This window comes from Oryctolagus cuniculus, chromosome 1 (genome assembly GCF_051225735.1).
Source record: "Oryctolagus cuniculus isolate XC-2025 breed Fujian yellow rabbit chromosome 1, ASM5122573v1, whole genome shotgun sequence".
Lineage (NCBI taxonomy): Eukaryota > Metazoa > Chordata > Mammalia > Lagomorpha > Leporidae > Oryctolagus > Oryctolagus cuniculus.
This window is the reverse complement of record NC_142867.1, coordinates 62,271,482-62,296,140: the sequence shown is the minus strand read 5'-3', so window position 1 is coordinate 62,296,140 and position 24,659 is coordinate 62,271,482. Positions and strand designations below refer to the sequence as shown.

At 37.5% G+C, this 24,659-nt stretch overlaps 2 protein-coding genes across 2 annotated transcripts; both read right to left on the bottom strand.

Annotated features, from left to right (window-relative positions):
* Window positions 1-1,072: 1,072 nt before the first annotated feature.
* Window positions 1,073-2,017, bottom strand: LOC100348371 (olfactory receptor OR51C1-like). The gene has a single exon (XM_008267872.3). The coding sequence runs from the start codon at window positions 2,015-2,017 to the stop codon at window positions 1,073-1,075; it is 945 nt and encodes a 314-aa protein (XP_008266094.2).
* Window positions 2,018-19,048: 17,031 nt separating this feature from the next.
* Window positions 19,049-20,008, bottom strand: OR51F1 (olfactory receptor family 51 subfamily F member 1). Its single transcript, NM_001171427.1, has one exon. It carries the CDS (start codon window positions 20,006-20,008, stop codon window positions 19,049-19,051), a length of 960 nt encoding a protein of 319 aa, NP_001164898.1.
* Window positions 20,009-24,659: the final 4,651 nt, after the last annotated feature.

Sequence of the window (24,659 nt, the reverse complement as noted above, 5' to 3'; positions counted from 1 at the left end):
AGGTGGTTGGGGACACTTTCTGTATAAATTAATCCAGTGGCACAGACTTAATTGATTGCTATGGTATAATGTTAAAATTAGATTTTCTTCCCTAGTAATGACTGATTCAAGAGAACAATAAATATTAAGTTCCAAAGTGAATTTTCAGATTATCAAGATGGGAGACAGATCAGATGAGAATGAGAATACCCAGTTCAAAAATATTGCAGAAGTTGTTATAGACATAAGGAAAACAGACTGCAAGGTAAAATTTAAGATCTTCATTTTCCTAGGATTCGGAGTGCTCAAAGAGGAAACAGGGATATACGCATAGAACAGTCTTCTTGGCAACCTTACTTTTGCACACCCTTTACAGAGCTTGTTCAATACATTACGTATGATGCAAGTGGTCTTTGCAAGAATTGTCAGCCCTTGTTGTCAGAGCTTTCCTTTCTAAGAACTAGTTTTCTCTTCCTCCTTTTTTTTTTTTTTTTTTTTTTTTTTTTTTTTTTTTTAGATCAGGGGTACTTAAACATAGAGGATGTATAAACAGGGAATCTTGTGACACAAGGAGATGCTGCCAAATGGGGTTATCATAGGATTTCTAAAAAGAAATACTATAGAGAAAGCTGTTAAGAGTCCACTCCCTCATCAAAAAGAGCAGGATCAGGGATGTGGAGAAGCTTCATGGTGCCCTTCATAGAACCCTAATTGTGGAGGATTTTATCGTAGACAGAAGTTGTTATCTAACATGGAAGAATTTTTTTGTTTTAAAATTTTATTAGAACTAGAGATTTCTAAAAATTAATTCAAAATGAATGACATGCGATTTTCAGCAAAAACAGCATAGAAATAGTAAGTTGGTCAGTTAGTCACCTATTGGAATAGGGTAGCTAATAAATAGAATTTGAATTAGTATTTTGGTGATACAAGAGTCAAGATTGCCTTAGGAAGGGTAACTACACCACAGAGCTGTTTGAATTAGATGATTCCTAGATCAATTTGTCTATAATATGGCATGTATTTATGATATCAATTTGTAATAAACTGTCTTGACTGTGGAAAATTGAAATCTTTATGGTGTTAGTGATTATTAAAAGAGATGTCCCTTAGAACATAGAAGCTTAAGCACAGCTTTCTGAATCTGCTTTGTTTTCACACTATAGATGATAGGGTTCATCACAGGGGGTATGAGCAAGTATACATTAGCAATGAGGGTGGGGACATAGGGTGGGGCACGTTTTCCAAATCTGTGAACAAAAGATAGACTGATCAAAGGGATGTAGAATATGGCCACAGCAGTGATATGAGAGATGCAGGTACTAAAGGCCTTCTTCCTCTCTTCTGGGGATGCAATGCTGAGAACTGAACGAATGATCAGGACGTAGGAAAGCAGGATGAAAATGGAGTCCACTCCAGCAGTAGAGATAATTGCAGTGAGTCCAAATGCACTATTGATTTTGGTGTCTGAACAAGAGAGCTTCATTACGTCAGGGTGGAAACAATAGGAATGGTGGAGCACATGGCTATGGCAGAACACTAGACGCTTCAGAAGCAGGACTAGTGGTATCAAAATGAGTGTTCCCCTGGTAACAACTGCTAAACCAATCTGTGCAATTCTTGCATGAGTTAGAATGGCAGCGTATCTCAAGGGGTTAGAAATGGCCACAAACCGATCAAAGGCCATAGCCAACAGCACTGAGGATTCCATGGAAGTAAAAAGGTGAATGAAGAACATCTGTGATAAACAGGCATTGAAGCTGATCTCCCGGGCATTGAGCCAGAATATTCCCAGCACTGTCACCAGTGTAGAGATGCATAAGCCAATGTCAGTGGTGGACAGCATGGAGAGGAAATAGTACATGGGCTCATGGAGGGTTGGTTCGGTGAGAACCATGAACAGGATCAAGGTATTTCCAGAAAGAGCAGTAAAATAGAGGCAGCAGAAGGGGATGGAGATCCAGACATGGGCCCATTCAAGTCCAGGAACTCCCGTCAGGATAAAAGTAGGGGAAGTCGAGTTATGGAAGATGGACATTATAGTCTGCAGCACCAGAATTCTCACATAAGATATTGATTTCCTAAATTATAGAATTAGAATTATATTGGTTGAACTTTAAAATGTATTCAGTAAAGTGCATAAAACTATAGGGCAGAGTTCAATGAGATTTGACATTTGCAACCCCAAAGTCCTGCTCATGCCCCACCCCATCAATGTCATACTTGCTAGTAGAAATGAGAAATATGCAATCACATTAAAGAACAGGTAGCTAGCTTCCTCAAAATTTAAACATAAGCTTACCATATGACTTAGAAATTCTACTCCAAGGAATCTACTGAAGGGAAATGAATGCATGTATATGCAGAAGACCCAGAAGCACAGAAGTGTTTACAACAACATTATTCACTATAGCCTCAAGCTGAAAACAGTGTAAACGTCTACAAGCTAATTGGTGATAAAACTGTGAAATATCCATAAGATGAAATACTATCAAGCATAAAAGGACAGAAGTACTGATATATGTGGCAACATGGATGCACCCCAAACACTTTATGCTGAGTGAAAGATACCTAAAGCAAAAGATTTTGTATTTTATAATCTACTTTTATGAAATAGCTAGAAAAGAATTTTTTTTAGACAGAAAGGAAGGTTGTATCTCTGAGGGTGGGAGTGAGATTGTTAGCAAAGTAGCACAAGGGAATTTTTCTGGGTGATGGAGAAATGTTCTACAATTGGATTGTGCTGACATTGGCTTATGCACACTATAAATTTACTAAAATTCTTATAATTTTATACTTTCTATGACATACAAGTTATATTTCAATAAAGCTGTTAAAATAAGGCTGGATTTAAGTTTCTTTTATAAAATACTGAGTGTCAAAAAGCAATAGCTAAACTGTAAAATAATTCTTGGCAAACATATTAGTTTTAACTGGTTTCACTGAGAAAAGTAACAAATACCTAAAAGTTAAGACAATATACCTACCATACCATATAATCTTTACAAGTAAAATGTGAAATGTTGCAGTGTTTTCTAAGTGAGCTTGAGCTGAAATGAGAAAAAGAGAAACCCAAGAAAAGAAATTCACCATCTTAAAGGATGGACAGAGACATTTGCCAGCAATGGAGTATTTGCTGTGTTTTCTAAAAAACCTGATACTGGCCGGCGCCGCAGCTCACTAGGCTAATCCTCCACCTGCAGCGCTGGCACCCTGGGTTCTAGTCCTGGTTGGGGCGCTGGATTCTGTCCCTGTTGCTCCTTTTCCAGTCTAGCTCCCTGCTGTGGCCTGGGAAGGCAGTGGAGGATGGCCCAAGTGCTTGGGCCCTGCACCCGCATGGGAGACCAGGAGGAAGCACCTGGCTCCTGGCTTTGGATCGGTGCAGAGTGCTGGTCGTGGCGGCCATTTGGGGGGTGAACCAACAGAAGGAAGAACTTTCTCTCTGTCTCTCTCTCTCACTGTCTAACTCTGCCTGTCAAAAATAAATAAATAAATAAAAACTGATACTAAAAAATTATTTCTACATTGTAGTATTTGATGCTTACATAATTAAAAAAATTAATATCTACTTGGAAACAAATAAACCCTGAGATTGAATTAAAAGTATAGGAGGAGATCTGGGTGTACATTTAGTTAGCAATAAATGTAGTCTTTAAAACCTGTAGTTAGAAAATGAATTGTTGAGTAAAAGGGGTTCAATAAACTGACTACACATTTGGAAAAACATAAATAAAGTATATCACCACAAAGTATGTTGAAATTATTTCCTGATGGTTAGATGTGTAAATATCAACAAACACATGTGTTTTACAATAAAATATAAGTAAATATTTACATAATCCTGGAGTGCAAAATAGTGTTATAAAGAAAAAGATATAAACTGTGGAGGTAAAGATTGATGCATTTGATTTGGTAAAATACAAGTAACAGTTTTACGGAAGCCACTTCCACAGGTTTAAAACATTAATTACAACCTGGGGGAATCTTTGAATCACATGTGATATTTAGCTGGATAAAGTGCTTATTTACAATAGGACAGTGAAAAATTATGATAAAAAAATGAGCGAAGGCATTAAAATGGAATTCTCCAAAGAACTTCCACTTAATACAAGAAGAAAACAACCTCACAGTCAGCCAAAGGAATGGCAATCAAAACAATTACTAATCTTGACAAAGTTTAGTAGATTTTTTTAGGCTGCAGGAAATCGGGCACACTTTTGTGGTAAGGAGTGTTTAAGTAAAATTTGTCATTATTTGTTTATGCACTTTAGAGTTCATTTCCTTTGAATCAACAATATAATTTCTCAGAAATTAGTAATACTACTAATAATAGCTACTGCTTATCATGTGCTGTAGAAATCAATCATGCTTTTATCATTTGCTAATTACTCCTTTGTATAATAAGCATGGAAGCCTACTTTGTATAATGACCTTTTATTTTCAAGATACTATATACTGTTTATAAAGATATTAGCATATTAAGTATGAAACATTGTGCTAATTTCTTAAATTTAGAAAATTTTTCCCCTTATTTACACTACAAGAGCAAACATCTACTTGCTATTTCTTATACTTAATGGGAGAAAAATATCTGTTTTCAATTTGTTAGTTCCTTTGTTATTTTGTGACTTAGTGTTTCTTCATCTAGTCAGAGGTTGCTGTCAAGTATTCCTAAATGATAAGAAGAGTCTGCTCTGACAAAAACATTACCAATTACCTATAGTCTGTTTCTCAGCACCATGGCTCTCTAGAGTGCAAGAAAGGAGAAGGCTAATAGGCTTAGTATCAGAAGTTCCATATCTGAGGTTGATATCCTTTTGGTGTTCTCCACTCTCCAGGCAGTCACCTTGGTCAAATCTCAAAATCTCTTGGTAACATGAATGGGTGTGTAACTAGACATAGTTGAAATCTATGCATGAACATTTTAGGAAAAGATAGGGATTATTCATATAGAATCTCTAAGAAGTATGACTAATCAAGACAAAGGGTAGAACACTCTTCCTATGTTATCAAGAGGAATATGAAGTATGACTTTCTAGACTTATAGTTATCTTTTATACAAGAAAGTCTGAAGCTAGATCTTGCTACAGAAAAAAATCAGCTGCCATCACATGATGATTTGTGAAAACAATGGCGACCAATTCAGTTTCACTGGATGAGAGACTGGAAGATAGAGGATGTATAGAATATTGTCAGAGAGAAGAAAAATCAGCAGTAAGCCAGAGTCTTTACTACATAGCCCTCATATGCATAACTCTAAGTTAACCATTAACAGGCTGTGACTAACATCTCTAGTTCTCAGATGATGTGACGTAGGTTCAGAGGAAGAACATGTTGGAGGTTTACATTGATAGGTAAAATGAATTCAGTGTGTAAAATCCAGGTATTTGACCCTAAATGTGCGATCATTTTACTCTGCCACGCTGCCTCTCTGGTATTTAAAACCAAGCTAAAAATAAATAAGCCAGGTTGCTGTAGACCTAAGAGAATGAATGGAATTAATGTGCTATAGTAAATATAAACTAATAAGAAATACAAGGGAAGCAATATTGAGGATATGCCAGGAACCAGATTTGGAGATTTAGTAATCATGTCAGGAAATGTACTTGTATGAGAAGTACAGTATTGGGTATGATTAAATGGATGATAAGACCCATCTATTTTGACTCTGGGGTTTCTGAATTGGTATTAGCCCCTTAAATTGAACAACCATTGGGGAGTAAATATAGTTAGAAGCTTAAGGGGCTTGGAGACCAAGGGCCAGAGTTAAGCAGGGTAGAATCTTACCTTTCAAGATGTAGAGAATTAGAAGGGACACAGATGTAGATGTTGGAGGAGCAAGAGCTGAAGACTGGTTAAATTATTGCCCTTGACTTCACTTCCAAGAACTTCTTCCTTGTGTTTATCTATGCTAGGTTACTCATGATACAACTTGAAGTCATCAGTTACATTTATTACAGACACGGAGAACTACTGTGTTTGATCTGAGAGCAGTTGTTTGCCTTCGCCTTCAGACCGGGAGGAAGGACTTCCCTTATTCTTCTTTAAATTAGGGATTATGAAGGTGACCGATTTACCTCTGTATGTAGAGATTTTAAAGGAAATTTGTTGGTAGAGTCATTTATCCAATTGGGATGCATGTAGCCCTGTGGGATTTTTGTGCCATTATGTAATGCTGCACTTCTCTGTCCCAGGGTATTGAGCTGGCATTGGAAATGTGGATGCTTAGACAAGCAGAAAAAATAAAACAAAGAAAAATAAACAAATATTGACACAGGGAATCTGTGTTCACATGATTTAATTAAAGGTGAAATAGAACCATTGCTTCAAAGATGGATAGAGCATTTAAGATGAGGATATTGTATTTTCTCTTTTTAAAATTTTGCTATGTGTTTCCTATAAGTAATAGATTTACAGAATTTTTGTGTAGGACTGATTGGAGTAACAGATGCTTTGAAAGTATCTCCAGGCAATAGCATAGTACCAGTTATTAGCACATATGCATAACAAGCCTCTTAAAATGAGCAAATGGAATCTTATAATTCAGAAGCAAGCAGTGAAAAAAGAATGACAAAGTCACAGGACTCCAAGGGAGTTGCTCTTTCAACAGATGAAAGATTTGACATGTTGGAACTGAAGTAGAAGCAACTACTAGAAAAATGAAAGGGTCTGACTTTTATTCAAGGATAGCCTCATCTACCTCCTGTATAGTGATTAATGCTTTCCAGATAATTTCAGGCCAATCTAGCTAGTTTGTTTAGTAGGACTTGTTTACAAATCTTTGTAGTTATAATTTTGTTGTACATTTTTAGAAAAGTGGAAAGCAGGAGGAAAATAGACTCATTAAGAATGGCAGACAACCAGTCTGAGTTTCCAGTGTTGAGAAATGCAGCCTGGTAGAGTTTCAAGAACTCTGGCTTATACAACCAGAAAACACTGCTAATAACTGTGGCTCAAAGAAAAAGTATCTGCTTCAATATCAGCAAATTTCAGTGATGAAACACCTCATCTTGGAAAATTAAACAGCATTAAGATTGAATGTCTTGGTAGTGAAATGTTTACAATTTGGAGATCAAGAGAAGCTACTGAATGTTATTTTAAGCATTTCTGTGTTTCCAAAATAAGATTAATCTGACATTTAGGTTGAACATGAGTTAGAGTAAGGAGAGACTGAAATGGGTCTGCCCAACTGAATGTGCCCATAGTAGAGACAGTTTCTGGGCACCGAAGCAGGAAGTGAGGAAGAATACAAAGCATGGCACCAGGGAAGCTGCATTTGTTCCAGACGATGTTGCATTGAATGGTGGTGAATGAGCAAAAGTCAGACGTGACATTGGTAGTTCAGTTTTGGTTGGCTGAAAAATGGGAAGCAATCATAAAGGGAAATCAGAAATTTTCAGTTTTGATCAAGCAAATTAAAACAGAAAGACATGTTGCCATGGGTCTGAGGAGTCAGTTTCTTCAAAGAAAGAAAAATATGCTACTTGTTCCTCATCTTTCATTACCAGAAATAACTTCACTAGTTAACAGAACTGCTTCTGTTTATAACAGGTACATATGTCATTGTAAAAATTAAAAGAAAAATAAGAAAAGGAGGGAGGACAGGAGTGAGTGTGGAGGGTAGGGAAGGGTAGACAGTATCATTATGCACTTAAAATTGTATATATGAAATACATGAATTTTGTTCCCTTTTTATTAAAAAAACTAAACAACTAACTTGATCTTGGACTTGCTAAATGTGAGCTGCTGACAGGCATGTAGATTATTTTGGTAGGAAGACATGGTTAAAAATGTTTCATGAGAGTATATGTCTCTCAAGAGTGTGCTTTATTTGCACACTTGTAGTAGTGTGCTTATAGTAGTTATTGATAAAAATTCACCAAATAATGAATAAATTCATAATATTGTGAAAATTAGTTTTGAATAATGGATTTCTTTTCTGTAAAACAAAATATGAGGCAATCAGTACAGAAACATGGACATGAGTTACTGTTGACCTTTTTGTAATTATATTTGCATATTTTATTTAATTCTACTAAATTACCTCAGAATAAGAATTATTAGTTTTATTAAAGTTTAATGGTACAGACCACTGTTTGTTATTAGTAGCCAAGTATTTAATATTAAGTAGCATTCCTAAACCAATAGTCATCAGAATGTGTAATTCTTTAATATAATAAAAATTTTTATGAAGAATCTAAATTATGCATAAGGAAAATGTTATTGCTCCTATTCCTAAAATAATACATTTTTAATATTGATTATTTTTTAATCTTTGCTTCAAAATGTCTGGTCTTTCTCTGCTGGCCTGCAGGAAAGACATGACATGTTAATACATTGTGTTTACTTTGTAATTTGATGTAATTATCCTGTTATTCAACTAATTGTGGTTTTGTAATTCTTGGTCCTTTTGCCTGAAGTGGTTTTGCTGAAAGGGAAGCATGAAAGTTGATAATATTCTTCTGCTTGGTCAATTTAATCCCCAGGAAAGGACCTTCACAATTGCCTTAAAATTTATGTCATGGTCTTCATGTTTGTAAGGAGCAGGTATAAGAATTGGGTGTGTGTATTTCTTTGGCAAAATATATTTCTCCTTTCCTGATAACAGCCCCAAACATACAGGTGGGGCCTAGTATACTGGCTCTGTTTGCATAAACGTGTTTAATCAATACCAGAAGCTTTGATATCTCATCAAAGCGGGGGCAATCAAATGTTGTCTTAAGAGAAATTTTTAAGATTATATTTAAAATGATTTTTGAATTATTGATATATCATAAAGAGAACAGTAATATTTTCATATCCGTTTCCCCAGTGGGCTGATCCTGAGAAATTGAAATTTCAAGGGAGACACATGATGCCAGAGGATTAGCTGTGGAACTACTCCCAGCAGCCCATCGCTACTCTGGCTTCTATGTCTCCAGGTTGGGATGCTTGGCTCTTCCTTGAGCTGTTCGGCCCCTTTCCTCTGAATGTGATGCACCTGGGAGTTATTAACATGTTCACTCCATACCTCAGATTGTGGGATACAGCAGTCCTAGTGCACCATCACATTCCATCTGGGCCACGTTTACCATGGGCTGCTTCCAGGTAGTGACTGAGTGTGTCAGAGAATTAAGGCAGCTGCACTCCTGGAAGCCACAAGTCCCCTGTAACAGCTTGCTTTGAGTCAAGGAACCTGATGGCCTTGACTAACTCTGATTCTAACAACAGTCTAAGATGCTTCTTTCTACCCAAGCTCTCTTCCTTCCTTCTCTTTTTAACTCGAAGTTAAACCCATGTCAAAGTCTGCCGGCTCTCAACCTGCTCCTCCACTCTTGCCTCTCTTTGTCCTATCACTGCCTGGCTCTAAGTTGGCTCTTGTCATTTTTTCCCCAGGGAAGTCATGGTCAATGGTGTTTCTTTATATTAAAATATTTTATTAGCAATCATTATACATATTAATGGAGTGCAGTGTGATTTCTTTTTTCTTTATACTCCTAGAAGTAGTTTTTTCACTTACACAAAGGGAACAAATCTGATGTATTTCACATATACCGTTTTAAGGGCATAATGATATTTCTCACCCTAACCCTCCCTTGATTCCTCACTCACACCCTTGCTTTTCCCTCTTTTTCTATTTTTCTTTTAATTTTTACAATGGCATGCTTCAATTTACTTCATAATCACAAGCTTAACTCTCCACTAAATAAAGAATTCAACAAGTATAATTTAAGATTTAACAATTTTTAACATTTTTACATATTTGTTTCAGATGTAAATATTACATGCATATCATTTTTTCTTGAAAGCAGGAATATTAATATCATATAATGTGGGATACATGACAATGATAATAAAGAGGAAAGAAGGGTATATTTCTTGTAGATGGTATAATTCAGCATATACAATATTTATACCTATCTATTACAAAATAATGATTTCTACATAATTTTTATACTTTTTATATATGTTAACTTCCAAATATGTGAGATAATAATGTGATATTTGTTATTCTGTGGCTGACTTATTTCACTTAGCATAATGATCTCCAGCTCAATTCATTTTGCTACAAGTGTCAGGTTTTATTTTTTATGACTAAGTAATATTCTATCATTTTATATATATCAAAGTTTCTTTTTTCTCAGTCTATTAATCATATCTGCAACTAGTTCCTTGTTAATCCTTCTTATCTACTCTTTGAAACTTATTGGTTCTTAAGATAATTGGACTCCCTTGCTTTCAGTGAGTAACCACTGCTACCTGACTTTTGTTTGGTCAAAACCTCATTACATGCATGAGCCATATCTTTGCATACTTATACTCACACCAAGAGGAACTAAGGTTGTTGTTACATAATTTTAGTTGGAGGGATTATGTCTGGAATGCAGAGGGTTTACAGGACAAATCTTAATGTGTTAATGACTGGTGATAAAAGTAAAGAGGGAATCTGGGGAATATGGGGAGCTGTTGATCAATGGTTATAAAGTTTCAGTTATGCACCATGAATATGTTCTAGAGATCTGCCGTGCAATGTAATGCCTGCAGTTAATAAGACTCTACTGTGTAATGAAGAGTTATATTAAGATAGTACCTCTCCATTATGTGTTCTTTACCACAAAACCCAAACTAAACCAACCAAACAAAACACCAAAAACATATGAGAAACTTTTGGATGTGAACATGTGTTACCTTTATTGTTTTATTGCTTTATTGGTGTATGTATTTGTCCAAATTCATCAAATTGTAGACATCAAAGGTGTGCAGTTTTTTTTTTAATCAATTTTACCTTTATAAAGATTCTAAAACAAAAAGAATAGAATGGCAAATGAAGAAGCTATGATCTGTCAAGGAAACGTAACTCAGAATTTATATATTCAGGACTGAAGGAGTAGTTCACTCAATGGGCAGAAACTTAAATTATTGGAAGTGGCTGAGAGTGAAGGCAGTCTAGAAAAAAGATGAAGGACTGATATTCAATATCAGTCATGACCTCAGGACCAACTGCAGCTGAGAGAACCATTGCTTTTTCCACAACCTTTGGTATTGAATTTTTCTTCTCAATGGTGGGCAAGCAAATTTCTGGAGGATTAGTATAATATGGAAGCAATACTGGATACAGATAATTTTAAGTAGTGATAGGGGTATACTGTGGCAGATGACATAGATTCTCTTCCATTTTCCTAGCACCCTTCTCATTTCACTTACAACAGTAGACTATAGAATCCATAATGTCTGCAACTTTTAATCTTCAGTGTCTTTGCTTCTTTTCCTAAAGACTTTTATTTCTGGATTTTGAGGAGTTTATCACCTGCATCCTGATACTGTCTAGTAGTTTAAGGGAATTAATATTCCACAGTCAACTTTCCATCACTGAGAAAAAGTTTCTATTATGTATGGCTGGCATAAAATCCACAGACTCATACAAAGGTGTCTTGAAAATAAATTAATTTAAGGATTCTGTATAGGGATGAAAGTTGATTGATAGTGTGAATAAATTGAAAGTGAGAATAGTTGAGAACTCAGAGGACTTGGGAGCTAGAAGGTAGGAATGAAAAGGATCTTTTTCTTTCAAGATGTGAAGAACTAGTGATGACAATAATGTTGATACTAAAGGAGGAATTCCAGAGAGAGGGGTGAATTAGTGTCTTGACCTTCACTTCCAAGAAATGCTTCCTTACATCCCTTGCATCCCTCTATTGCTCAGAGTGGAGTTCAAAACCATTGGGACATTTTATTGTAAACAAAACCAAGCGATGTCTAAGAACAAATCCTGTGTTAGGAGGGTATGGGAATGGATTTTAGATGCAGGAGGAAAGTTTTGGCAGCAAAAATAATAGAAGGAAAACTATTTCCATTAAATTGGCTCAATTTTTATGACTCAAAATAACTGATATTTATATTATATTTTATAATTATAAGTGCTTTCTTTTTTTACAAGTATCTTTTTAAAAAAAGTCTTGAAAAGCAGAGTGAAAGAGAGAGGGAGAGACAGAGAAATATCTTCCATTGGTTGAAACATTAAAGAATTAGCTCATGTGATGTTTTTTACGATTTATTTCTTTACTTGAGAGGCAGAGTTACAGACAGAGAAAGGGAGAGACAGAGAGAGAGGTCTTTCATCCACTGGTTCACTCCTCAAATGGTTGCAATGGCCAGAGCTGGGCTGATCTGAAGGCAGGAGCCAAGAGCTTCTTCTAGATCTCCCACACGGGTGCAGGGGCCCAAGCACTTGGGTCATCTTTTACTGCTTTTCCAGGCTATCAGCAGGGAGCTGGATTGGAAGTGGAACAGCTGGGATTCGAACTGGCACCTATATGGAATGCAGGCACCACAGGCAGATGCTTAACCTTCTATGCCACAGTGCTGGCCTGTGATTGGGTTTTGATAAATCAGAATTGTACAGGGAAGGCTGGCAGGCTGGAGATCCAAAGATATTTATGTTACATCTCCAGAATTCCTTCTTCCTCAAGAGACTTCTGTCTTTTTCTCATACAGACTTCTCATAATGTTGCTCCACCAACATATGGACATTTAATCTGCTTCACTCAAAGTCTATTGTTTATATGTTAATCTCATCCAATATACTTATTGGGGGCCAGTGTTGTGGCACAGTGATTTAGGCTGCCACTTGCTATACTGGTATCCGATATCAGAATGCTGGTTCAAGAACCATCTGCTCTGCTTTAGGTCCAGCTTCCTACTAATGTGCCTGGGAAAGCAAAAGATGATGGCCTAAATACCTGGGCTGTGCCACCCACATGGGAGGTAAGGATGAAGTTTAGGTTCCTAGCTTTGGCCTGGACCATCCCTGGCTATTGTGGTCATTTGGGGAATGAATCATGGATGGAAGATCTTTTTGTCTATCTCTTTCTATCTCTGTCAATCTTCCTATGAAATATATAAATAATAATTTTTTGAAAGGCAGAGTTATGGATGGGGGAAAGAAAGAGAGAGAGAGAGAGAGAGAGAGAGAGAGAGAGAGAGAGAATCGGTCAGTCTTGCATCTGCTGGTTCATTCCCCAAATGGCTGCAGTTCCCAGAGCTGATGCCCCTATGGGATGCCGGCACTGCAGAGGGCAGCTTTACCCATTATGCCACAGTGCTGGCGCCATCAATAATTTTTTTGAAAAACTGTAAAAGCCTACTTTGGGTTGGTTAGGTGATACAGTGGATGTTGCCACTTGTGATGCCTAATTCTATATTAGAGTATCTAGGTTGAAGTCCTGGCTATTCCATTTCAGATCTACCTTCCTGTTAATATGCACCCTGGGAGGCAGCAGATGATGTCTAAACTATTCACGTCCCTGCAACTCACATGAGAGAACCAGACTGCACTCCAGGTTCCTGGCTTCCCAGCCCTGGTTTTTGCAAGCATTTAGGGAGTGAACAAGTAGATGGAAGATTGATCTCTCTCTGTCTCTGTCTCTCTGTCTCTCTGTCTCTCTCTGTCTGTCTGTCTTTCAACAAAATAGCAATAAAGGAACAATTTTTTTTAAGATTTTATTTATTTTATTTGAGAAAGAGAGTTACAGATAGTGAGAGGGAGAGACAGAGAGAAAAGTCATGACAAGAGCCTAGGTTGATTTACTGATGCCATAAACAAGAGTGTCAAATTGTTAAGTCAACAACAGGAGTCACTGTGCACTTACTCCTCATGTAGGATCTTTGTCCTTAGTGTGCTGTACATTGAGATTTAATGCTATAACTAGTACTCAAACAGTATTTTTCACTTTATGTTTCTGTGTGGGAGCAAACTGTTGCAATCTTTACTTAATGTATCCTAAACTGATCTTCTATATATAAAGAGAATTGAAAATGAATCTTGATGTGAATGGAAGGGGAGAGGGAGTGGGAAAGGGGAGGGTTGCGGGTGGGAGGGACGTTATGGGGGGGAAGCCATTGTAGTCCATAAGCTGTACTTTGGAAATTTATATTCATTAAATAAACGTTTAAAAAAATTACAAAAAAAGATTTTATTTATTTTATTTGAGAAAGAGAGTTACAGATAGTGAGAGGGAGAGACAGAGAGAAAGGTCTTCCTCCCATTGGTTCACTCCCCAAATGGCCGCAACAGCTGGAGCTGTGCTCATCCAAAGCCAGGAGCCAGGGGCTTCTTCCCAGTTTCCCACGCAGGAGCCCAGGCGCTTGGGTCATCTTCCACTGCTTTCCCAGGCCATAGCAGAGAGCTGGATTGGAAGTAGAGCAGCCAGGACTAGAACTGGTGCCCATATGGAATGCCAGCACCACAGGCAGAGGATTAACTTACTGCGCCACGGTGCCAGCCCCAATGAACAAGATTTTTTTCTAAAAAAATAGAAATATATCTTCAAATGGACATCTAGACTGGTGCCTTACCAAATGTCTGAGTATTGCAGTCTAGTCAAGCAGACACAAATTTAACCTGTATCAGCTTTCTCCTAAAATTAATGTATCAATGATGGAAATAATTAATTTAAACTCCTTTTATTGTGGTTCCAAGATCTATGTCATCCTGGGAAATCTGAGAAGACACTTGATAATATCTTTTTTGTTGGCAACAAAGAAAGCAGAGCAGAGTAGGTATGAGTAGTAAATGGATGACTATCTTGAATAGTGCCATTACCCTTCTTCTCTACTTTCTTTAGTTTAACACACAGTTAAGCTCCAGCCCAATAAAGTATCCCTTTTGTATGGTTCTAATAGTTTCAGTGTTGTACTTTGATCCATTCTCAGTGGAATCTCAACTTTGTCCCTCTACCCCTATTTTTTTCATTTCTTCTGCATTCTCTAAGCTACTGTTGACTGTAACCAGATATCTGCTACGTCTTCCAATTTTGTCTTCATGAAAGGCACCTGTACAGAGCATCAAATGCACACCAAAAGAATACCCAGTTAAAGACAATGTATTTATTAGCTGGTAGAAAATAAACTGTGGGTGTTATAGGCTTTAAGATTGTAGATGCAAGGTTGATCAGAACCGTATATTAGTTGGAACTGATCAAATAATGTTTTCTAAAATATGTGGAATTATGATTATAATAAGGTAAAACCAAAAGAGGAAGGGATGTGGTGTTTTAGAATTAGAAGTAGTTTAAATCAACTTGAAGTTAAATTGATATATATGAAGAATGGTGAGAAAATAAGCCTGGTTTGAAACCTGGGTAACGAAAGTGCAGGTAAGCAATAATTTTATTTCAAGGCTGGCAGACCTCAATAGAACTAATTCTCTTAATAGAAAATTTTTGTTTCGTTATTTTCCCCCAAAATGGGCTGGACGACAACATACTTGATAGAGCAACTGAAGAGAGAAAAATCAGGGAGCACAATTAGGGGATGGTATTATAGTCTCTGGAGAAATGGATACATAAATCATAGAATCAAGACTCAGAAGAACATAGTGATTAAGGTGCAAACACATATTTGTGTCAGCCTTTTCCACTTCCTATCAATGGCACGATGTCAGTGTGTGTTAGCTATCATTATGGTTATTATATTTAATGATTATATACATAATCATTGTATTGTGTATGTCATATTGGAATATGTGATTTTCTGTTATCCTTTAAATTTCCCTTGGTTTTCACTCTGGCTTTTTCTTGAGCTTTTTTTTGCAGGAAATTGTAGATCTTAGATCCTTAAGTCCACTCAAAAAATAATATAGACTGCAAAAGATAGATGGCCCTTGTCCTGTTGTATTTTTATTTTATGTTTGTCAATCAGATTATTCCAACAATGAGCCAAATTTTTGGTTTTGAGGACAGCATTTTATTTTTTAGCATATACTGAGGTGTAGGCGTCAGGGAAGGAACATTCGTAACCACACTTCATCAGTTTGTTCCATGAGCTGTTAAACAGACACGCTCTGGGCCACTGGCTATCAGATAGTTGTACAGTTAGATGGAGACAACGGTGTATCGCAGTCTCCATCTTCACATGTCAAGGACTGCGCTTTGTTTTCTTTTTGTTGTTCTCTTTCATGAGTTATATAGTAACCAACCACCAAGCTCCTCCAGTCTCTAACTACAAATTTTGTATTTATTTATATCTATGTTAATTTTATAATTATTTTTAATGACAACCTTTGAGCTTCTAAACTTTACCTGTATATAAATTTTATAAATTTACCTCAAGCCCATGCTACCTACTAAGCCAAGTCCTCATCTATTCCCTTAAATAAATTACACTTAGTAACCTGCATATGTGGGGTTCTACATGTTTCACAGACCGCATAGCAAGTTAAGTAAATAAATTATTGGAGCTTTTACCTTGTAAGAGTCCCAAAAACATGTAGATCATCACCCCTTTCCTCTCATCTTGCTCAGTTCCAGGAAAGAGGGTTCATTGTTAACAAGTTCAAAAAATTGCATACATAATGTATATCAAAGTAAAAGTCTTTAAGCATTAGCATTTTATGGGTTTTATGTTTCTGAAGTTCTGAGCAGTCATAGAATCACCAAAACAAGCATCTCACACATATAAAATTTAGAAGATTATAGATAAATTTTAAAACCAAATGTACAGGCCGGCGCCGCAGCTCACTAGGCTAATCCTCCACCTTGCAGCGCCAGCACACCGGGTTCTAGTCCCGGTCGGGGCACCGGATCCTGTCCCGGTTGCCCCTCTGCCAGGCCAGCTCTGCTGTGGCCAGGGAGTGCAGAGGAGGATGGCCCAAGTGCTTGGGCCCTGCACCCCATGGGAGAGCAGGATAAATACCTGCTCCTGCCTTCGGATCAGCGCGGTGTGCCGGCCGCAGCGCGCCAGCCGCGGCGGCCATTGGAGGGTGAACCAACGGCAAAGGAAGACCTTTCTCTCTGTTTCTCTCTCTCACTGTCCACTCTGCCTGTCAAAAAAAAAAATGTACAAATTATTTCTTTTGCATAAAACCATTGTCCAAGTAAAAGATGTTCTTTAAGCACCTGATGTAAATCTTATAATAATCTAAGTTCACATGGAGGAAAATTGCTGGGTAGAGAAAACTGAAGGAAAATTATTGTGTTTTCATTATGTCAATGCCTGTGTCCAAATTGGACCTATGATTGTATAGTTAGGAGAGCATTCCCCCACCAACAGAGAGATTGTGATGTGAAGATTCCACAGAATTTGCTTCCAAAATACTTTCTTTTTTTTGACAGGCAGAGTGGAGAGTGAGAGAGAGACAAAGAGAAAGGTCTTCCTTTTGCCGTTGGTTCACCCTCCAATGGCTGCTGCGGCCAGCGCGCTGCAGCGGGCACACCGCGCTGATCCGATGGCAGGAGCCAGGTGCTTTTCCTGGTCTCCCATGGGGTGCAGGCCCCAAGCACCTGGGCCATCCTCCACTGCACTCCCGGGCCATTGCAGAGAGCTGGCCTGGAAGAGGGGCAACCAGGACAGAATCTGGCGCCCCGACCGGGACTAGAACCTGGTGTGCCGGCGCCGCTAGGCGGAGGATTAGCCTATTGAACCACGGTGCTGGCCCCAAAATACTCTTATTCATGAATGTTTCCAAATACTTTCACCTTAGATACCAAGAACAATGAGAAACTTCTTGTGTGATTCCTGTATTACCAATGATCACATGCCTAGGTACATTATTTTATTATTACTTTGCCCATATTGATATTTCACAAGCAGATTTGAAATTCATTGAGTGTAGGTAACTATGTCTATTGATAGTTTAATTTCCTTTATTTCCTACAAGGACAAACATACAGCACACCCTTAGCCACTGGTGTGATAGTATACTGAATCTATGGGTAATAAATGGCATAAAAGATCTTCTTTGTACAATTTGCTAATTCCCATGATGTAAATATTCTCATATAGTGATTTCAAGCTACTTACATGACATCGTTGTACACAGAGTTGGAAAGAAATGCACACAATTGGTCCTTGCAAGTGGTGTGCATTGCTCCTCCCAGTGTTTGTGGTACACATGGAACATCCTACCTATCACCACTTTTCCAGCTGCGAAAACACTGGTATATAGCTCTTCAGGTTTTCATTTAAATTTTTCTTCTAAATTTGCTCTACCCTTTATGCAACTGTATTTTTTAAAGTTTCTGCCTGCCTCTTAAGTCAGTATGTTTACAAGAAGTCTCCTTCCAAGAAGAAAACATTTTGAGTATATCTCTGTAAAACTGCTTATGTCCTGAGAACTACCTCTTTTTGCTTAGGTTCTTTGTCTGGTTAAGGGAGGATTACAGATCCTTCATGACATTTTTGGAACCTGTGAAACTTTATGAAAAATAATATGAGTGTTTAGCATCAATTTTTTCTGTGTAACTATATGAAAGGGAACATATATTTTATTAAATTCCTAAGGGATCATTGTGCAGAACAAAGGTTAAGAACCAAATTTATTTACAATTTACTTCAGGATCTTCTCTGTTTAATAAGCACATGTCCCTAATCCCTAAAGTTTTTCTTTTGACTTTCTAGCACTGAATGATCACTTATGCTTACAGGTCATGGACTATTTATTTTTACATTTTGTATTATGAATTACCTATGAAGAAAAGAAGATAAAATGTACTTTAAGAAGGCTACTATATTTTTTAATGACATGCTGTAGTTCCTTGAATATCTAGGTCTTACTTTGGATCCTATAACATTTCTCCTAGGTGCTTTTGGCGGAGTATACAGTACAGTGGTAAAGAGTATAGCATCTGAGATATGAGAAATCTGGAGTAAAATCTCAGCCCTCTTAATGTTAGCTGTGTGGACCTGGGTGGCTTCAGTGTCTCCAGATCTCAATTTCTTCATCAGTAATATATAATAAACAATATTTTACATTTTATTTGGGTCATTTTGAAGAATATGTGGAATATGTCTTAAAGTACTTAATAGAACAACTGCTTGTAACAGTCAAGGACATTTTCTGACTAGTATAAAGCAATCAAGAAACCTTAGTTGCTGAGTGTTCTTTTTATTATTTATTATTATTTTCTTATTTACCTTATTGGACTGTAAAGTTCTTTGAGTAAAGTATCATTTATGTTTTAAGAATGAAAACACAACATATTTATTTAACAAAGGAAAAATTTGAAGTGTATGATAGAAAGTGACTTACCAGGATCTCTTTGTTCTAGTGAAAGTCATTTATATCAGGTTTTTTCAAATTAATAATCTTTGATTATTTTATAAGGAGCAGACTGAATATAGCTTTGCGGATCTGCTTTGTTTTTATACTGTAGATGATGGGATTGACCACAGGGGGCAAAAGAAGGTACACATTGGCCATCATCGAATGGACTGCTTTGGGGGCTGATTGACCATAGCGATGCAGCAAGGACAGGCTCATCATGGGGATGTAGAAAATAGCAACTGCTCCAATATGGGAGACACAGGTGCTAAAGACCCTCTGTCGTTCTTCAGGGGAGGCAATCTTGAGGACAGAGTAAATGATTAAGGCATAAGACAGAACAATGCATGGTGTGTCTGTCCCTGTAGTCAGGATGAGCTCAATTAACCCACAGATGCTGTTAGCCTGAGTATTTGAACATGACAATTTAATCACGTCTGGATGGTAGCAGTAAGAGTGGGAAAGGGCATTCATTTTACAGAAAGACAGAGGCTTCAGGAGTAGGAGTAGTGGTACTATTAGTACTATAGTGCGTACAATCATTAAGAGACCCATTTGGCAGATTCTGGAATTAGTTAGAATGGTAGTATATCTCAGAGGGTCACATATTGCCACATAGCGGTCAAAAGCCATAGCCACCAGCACCCCAGATTCTATGAAAGTGAATCCATGAAGAAAGAACATCTGGATAATGCAGCTGTCTAGACTGATTTGATTTGCACCAAACCAGAGGACACCTAATGTTGTTGACATTGTAGAAATAGTCAAGCCCAGGTCAGTGGCTGACAGCATGGAGAGGAAATAGTACATGGGCTCATGCAGACTCTGCTGGGTGATGATGACAAAAAGGATCATGCTGTTCCCAGAGAGGGCAGTTGCATAAAGGCAGCAGAAGGGAATGGAGATCCAGGAATGGAGAGACTCTAGGCCAGGAATGACGGTCAATAAAAAGGTTGGAAATTTAGATGTCCAGTTGCTTAGGATCTGTACGTTGTCCTGGGTTTGCAGCATTTGTTTGTATAATGCTCACAATCCTATGGAAGTAATAAATTACATTGGTATACAAAAATATTAAGATAAAGTTTCTTTTAGTTAGAAGAGTAAGTTCTCTATCATCGAAGAAACTCTAAATTAAATTATTATGTTTATTTACTATCTATAATTGTATATTTAGCAAATATACAAGATTTTTTGCTCTTATGGAAAATATATCTATTTATACATTTTGATGGTATTTAATCTTAAGATCCTTTTGGTCATAAGATTTTATGAATAAAGAATTATGAAAAATGAAGGTATTCAATTCTGGATATGTTGGCTATGAAATGAGTAAGAGAAATCTATTTAAGGATATCTGTGGATCTATAGTGGCCATGTGGATTTGAATCTTAAAGCATGGATCTTCAGATCTAGTAATGAGATTAGAAAGTTATTATTGTATGCTTATAATTTTAACCTATCCTTGTGCATATCATTTAATGCAGTATGGGTGAACAATCTGAGAGAAGATTTAGAAGAGAAAACCAACGAAGACAGAACTCTGTAGAGGTATTGGAAAGGGCTATCCATACAAAAACAAAATGAAACTGACAACTTTATGGGAACCATAAAAACAAAAACCATGGGACCTTGGTGCCATGACTATCATATAAAAACGTATAAAATTGCTCAAGCAGTCAGGTCTGTTGAGGATTGAAAAATTCTAATGAAGCAAAGAACACAATAGTGACCCTGGAAAAGCGATTGAAGTGAGAAAAATGTGAGAAGTGTGAGAAGTGTGAGAAAAGCTGAAAACCTGGTCTAGTGGCTTGGGGAATGAATAGAGATATAAGTAGTTGGGGATTTATTTATTTATTTATTTTATTTTATTTTATTTTATTTTATTTTTTTGACGGGCAGAGTAGACAATGAGAGAGAGAGACAGAGAGAAAGGTCTTCCTTTGCCGTTGGCTCACCCTCCAGTGGCCGCCGCGGCTGGTGCGCTGCGGCCGGCGCACCGTGCTGATCCGATGGCAGGAGCCAAGTACTTCTGGTCTCCCATGGGGTGCAGGGCCCAAGCACTTGGGCCATCCTCCACTGCACTCCCTGGTCACAGCAGACAGCTGGCCTGGAAGAGGGGCAACCGGGACAGAATCCGGCGCCCCGACCAGGACTAGAACCCGGTGTGCCGGCGCCGCAGGTGGAGGATTAGCCTAGTGAGCTGCGGCGCTGGCCCAGATTTATTTTTATTTCTAGAAACTTGACAATGAAGTCCAGGGCATAAATAGGCTATGACTAAAGAAGACTGTAAGGTATTTAGAAGATTTTTTTGCAAGAAGATGGGAAAAACTTAGAGAAATGGGTAAATTATAAACTGAGGCTAAAGATGAAGTACATTAAGAAATGTAAATTATAGAATGAGAGGGGTTAATTTGCATAGAAAAGTCTTTAAGAAAGTGATAGAGGGCTGAGTACAGAGCATGATAACAGTCTCCATTTCCACTGAGACTATAGATTAAGTGGCAAGTTGATAGATTTTGAAGTTACATGAGTGAATTATCACCCAGTGTCCACATTTGACTCTTTTAACACTTATAGGGCATATCTGCTGATTATGAAGCATGAAGTAAGGATAGCTGCTAGGAGAAAAGGTAGACATTTTCCATGGCTAAAGCAAATGACTCAATAAACAGAAATGTTAGAAAGCCTCATTCAATTTAAATTCTAAAAATAATTTCAAAGTAACAATTCACATTGCTAAATCAATTTGGGGAAGACAAAACAAAATATTATAAATATTAGTTATTGCAATGCTAATATTTTTCAACCAAATTTTAGAAAATATTGGGTGGCAGAGTGTTGTTAGCTTCCTGAGAGTAAATAGTCTCTAAGAGTTATGCATGTTGACATTCTCTTTAGACTAGGTTTCTGTAGCTTATTTTTAATCTATGATTCCTTTGGTTTCAATTTCATCAGAGTCAAACTACTAAAATATTTAACTCTAAATATTAGAGCTCCTATATCTATGTGTTATCTGAACCCTGAAAACAGAGTAGACTGATGTTATTTGACTTTCCTGTGATGTGAAAACATAACAAAGCACAAATCAACACAGTGAACACCTTTATTGACCTTCTTACCAGTTTCTGGTGGAAAGAGGAATCTGTTCTGTCTTTGCCAACAGAGAGAACAGACTACAGTTCCGGAGGCATGACTTTTATAAGAAGGTGGGATTGAGCTGTGGGAACATAAGTAGTATGTCCATCTCCTGGGACCATGGGCAGAGAACAATTAAGTCCCTTTCTCTTTATCTATGAATACAGAGCAAGGGCATGCAATCTAAACAGCATCTAGCTACTGACTCAGGAGACCAATGGTCTGTGAGGACATTAAAAGAAAAGCAAAAGAAGCCAAATCATACATACAAGGGAAAGTTGGGATATTGTTCTAGGCATTAGGAACTAGAGATTCCTGCCATTGTTTCTGGATTATAAGTATTCATATTGTAGGAAGATAGGAAAGCAAGCCACTGTTCATTAGAATAATTACGGTGACAAGGAAGAGAGAGGGAAGTTTGTATCCCAGCTCCAGTTCCCTGTGTCTACACTACATCATTGACTCAGTGACCCTTATATATTCATGCTCAGTTCCATTTTTCTCTCTTCAGATACTCATTAGCTCTTTTTCAGGGAGTAGGTTGGCTTCTGGTGTGTTAATATTGCTAGTGGCTAGAGTCACTGTGGGTGGATGGTGAGTTTTCATATTATGGGTCTGTGTTTGTGATCTCTTAATTGTTGTGTTTTTCCAGTAATAAGTTCAAGGGTTTAGACTCTTAGGGGTTCAATGACCCTTGTCATTGAGAGAACTTGGATGCAGACCACTTTACAATCTAGTGACTCTAGGTTCTTGTATTTGCTAGATACCAATGAACTTGAAACTTTTTTCTCATTTCCCTAGTTTTTTTTTTTTTTTTCATTTCTTTTAGGCTTTATATTTGTTGAGAAATAATGACAGAAAGTGTGAGGGGTTCCATTCAAGAACTGTGACTCTGCCAAAAACTCTTGTTAAGTGTCTGGGTTGGTATTTTAATAATAGAAATGAATGATTAGCTAATCAGTGTGGAAGTTTTATGAATCAAACATTTCACTTATGAATTAATTAAGCATTTCACTACTGTCATCTTCAAACAGATTATAATCTAACTCGGACTTCCTCCCAACTCTTTTTGTGATAGAGAGATTGTGATAGAAAAATAGTCCCTGGTTATCCCTAATCCCTTTCCTCAAGTCCTCATATAATCTGCTTTGAGTGTTTGTAGGACCTGTGACTTGCTTGTAACCAATAGAATATGGCAAAGGTGACAAGGTATCATTTCTGTGCCTACGTTGTATAAGATCTGGCTTTGTTGAAGCAAGCTTCCTTATTAGACAGGCCTACGTGGCAAAGAACTGAAGGTGATCTCCAGCCAGCAATTAGCCAGGAACTCAGTGTGGCCTCTCCTAGCCAATGTAAGCAAGAAACTGAGTTCTTCAGTCCAACAGCCCACAAGGAGCTAACTGAACTTGCCAACAACCATGTGAACTTGAACGTGTCCCTGCCCAGTCAAGATTCAAATGAGATTCTTGCCCTCACAACACCTTCATTACAGACTTGCAGAGGACTGAGCTAAGCTGTATCTAGACTCCTGACCTACAGAAATTTCAAAATGACAATCTTATGTTGTTTTAAGCCACTATATTTATGGTAACTTATGCATTGACAGAGAAAGCTACATACGTGTTAAGAACTGCTTTGGCCGTTCTTCACTGTGTTATTGTTTCTAATACCTAATGGGCACAGAAACATTGCCAGGCAGAGTAACATTTACTTCTGCCCCTTGTGATATGTCATGACTCTTGAGATTTTGATTCCTTGAGAACATCTTTGTGTGTAATCTAAAATGCCTAAAACACATGTGGATAAATTGCAGAAACCAAATAATGATTTAATTATATATAAAAGTTTAATAGAAAAGTAGTAATACACATTCAGCAAATTATGTACATCATTAGTGTACTTCTCAATGATTTATCACATAAACTGCAGCTCAGACAATGATATAGATTAGGGATTGGCAAGTTTTTCCCCATTGTTTTATTTCCTGTAAGCAGCTGATAGTAACTTTTTTTATTTATTGAAAGGTAGAGTTACAGAGAGATAGAGATAGAGATAGAGATAGAGATAGAGATAGAGATAGAGATAGAGATAGATAAATAGGTAGGTAGGTAGGTAGGTAGATAGATAGATAGATAGATAGATAGGTAGATCGGTCTTTCATTTGCTGGTTCACTCCCCAAATGGCTGCAATGGCTGATGCTGAGCCGATCTGAAGCCAGGAGCCAGGAGCTTCTTCCAGGTCTTCCACGTTGGTACAGGGGCCCAAGGACTTGGGCCATCTTCTACTGCTTTCCCAGGCCATCAGCAGGGAGTGGATCAGAAGTAGATCAGTCAGGACTTGAACTGGTGCCCATGTGGGATGCTGGTACTACAGGCAGTGGCTTTATCCACTACACCACACCACTGACCCCAACAAATATTTTAGACTTTTTTCCGTCATCCAGTTCTCAGTCTTAACCATTTAGCATATATATTCTAGCATGCTAATAGCTCTAGACAATACTGGATCACATGTCTGGGTTCTAAT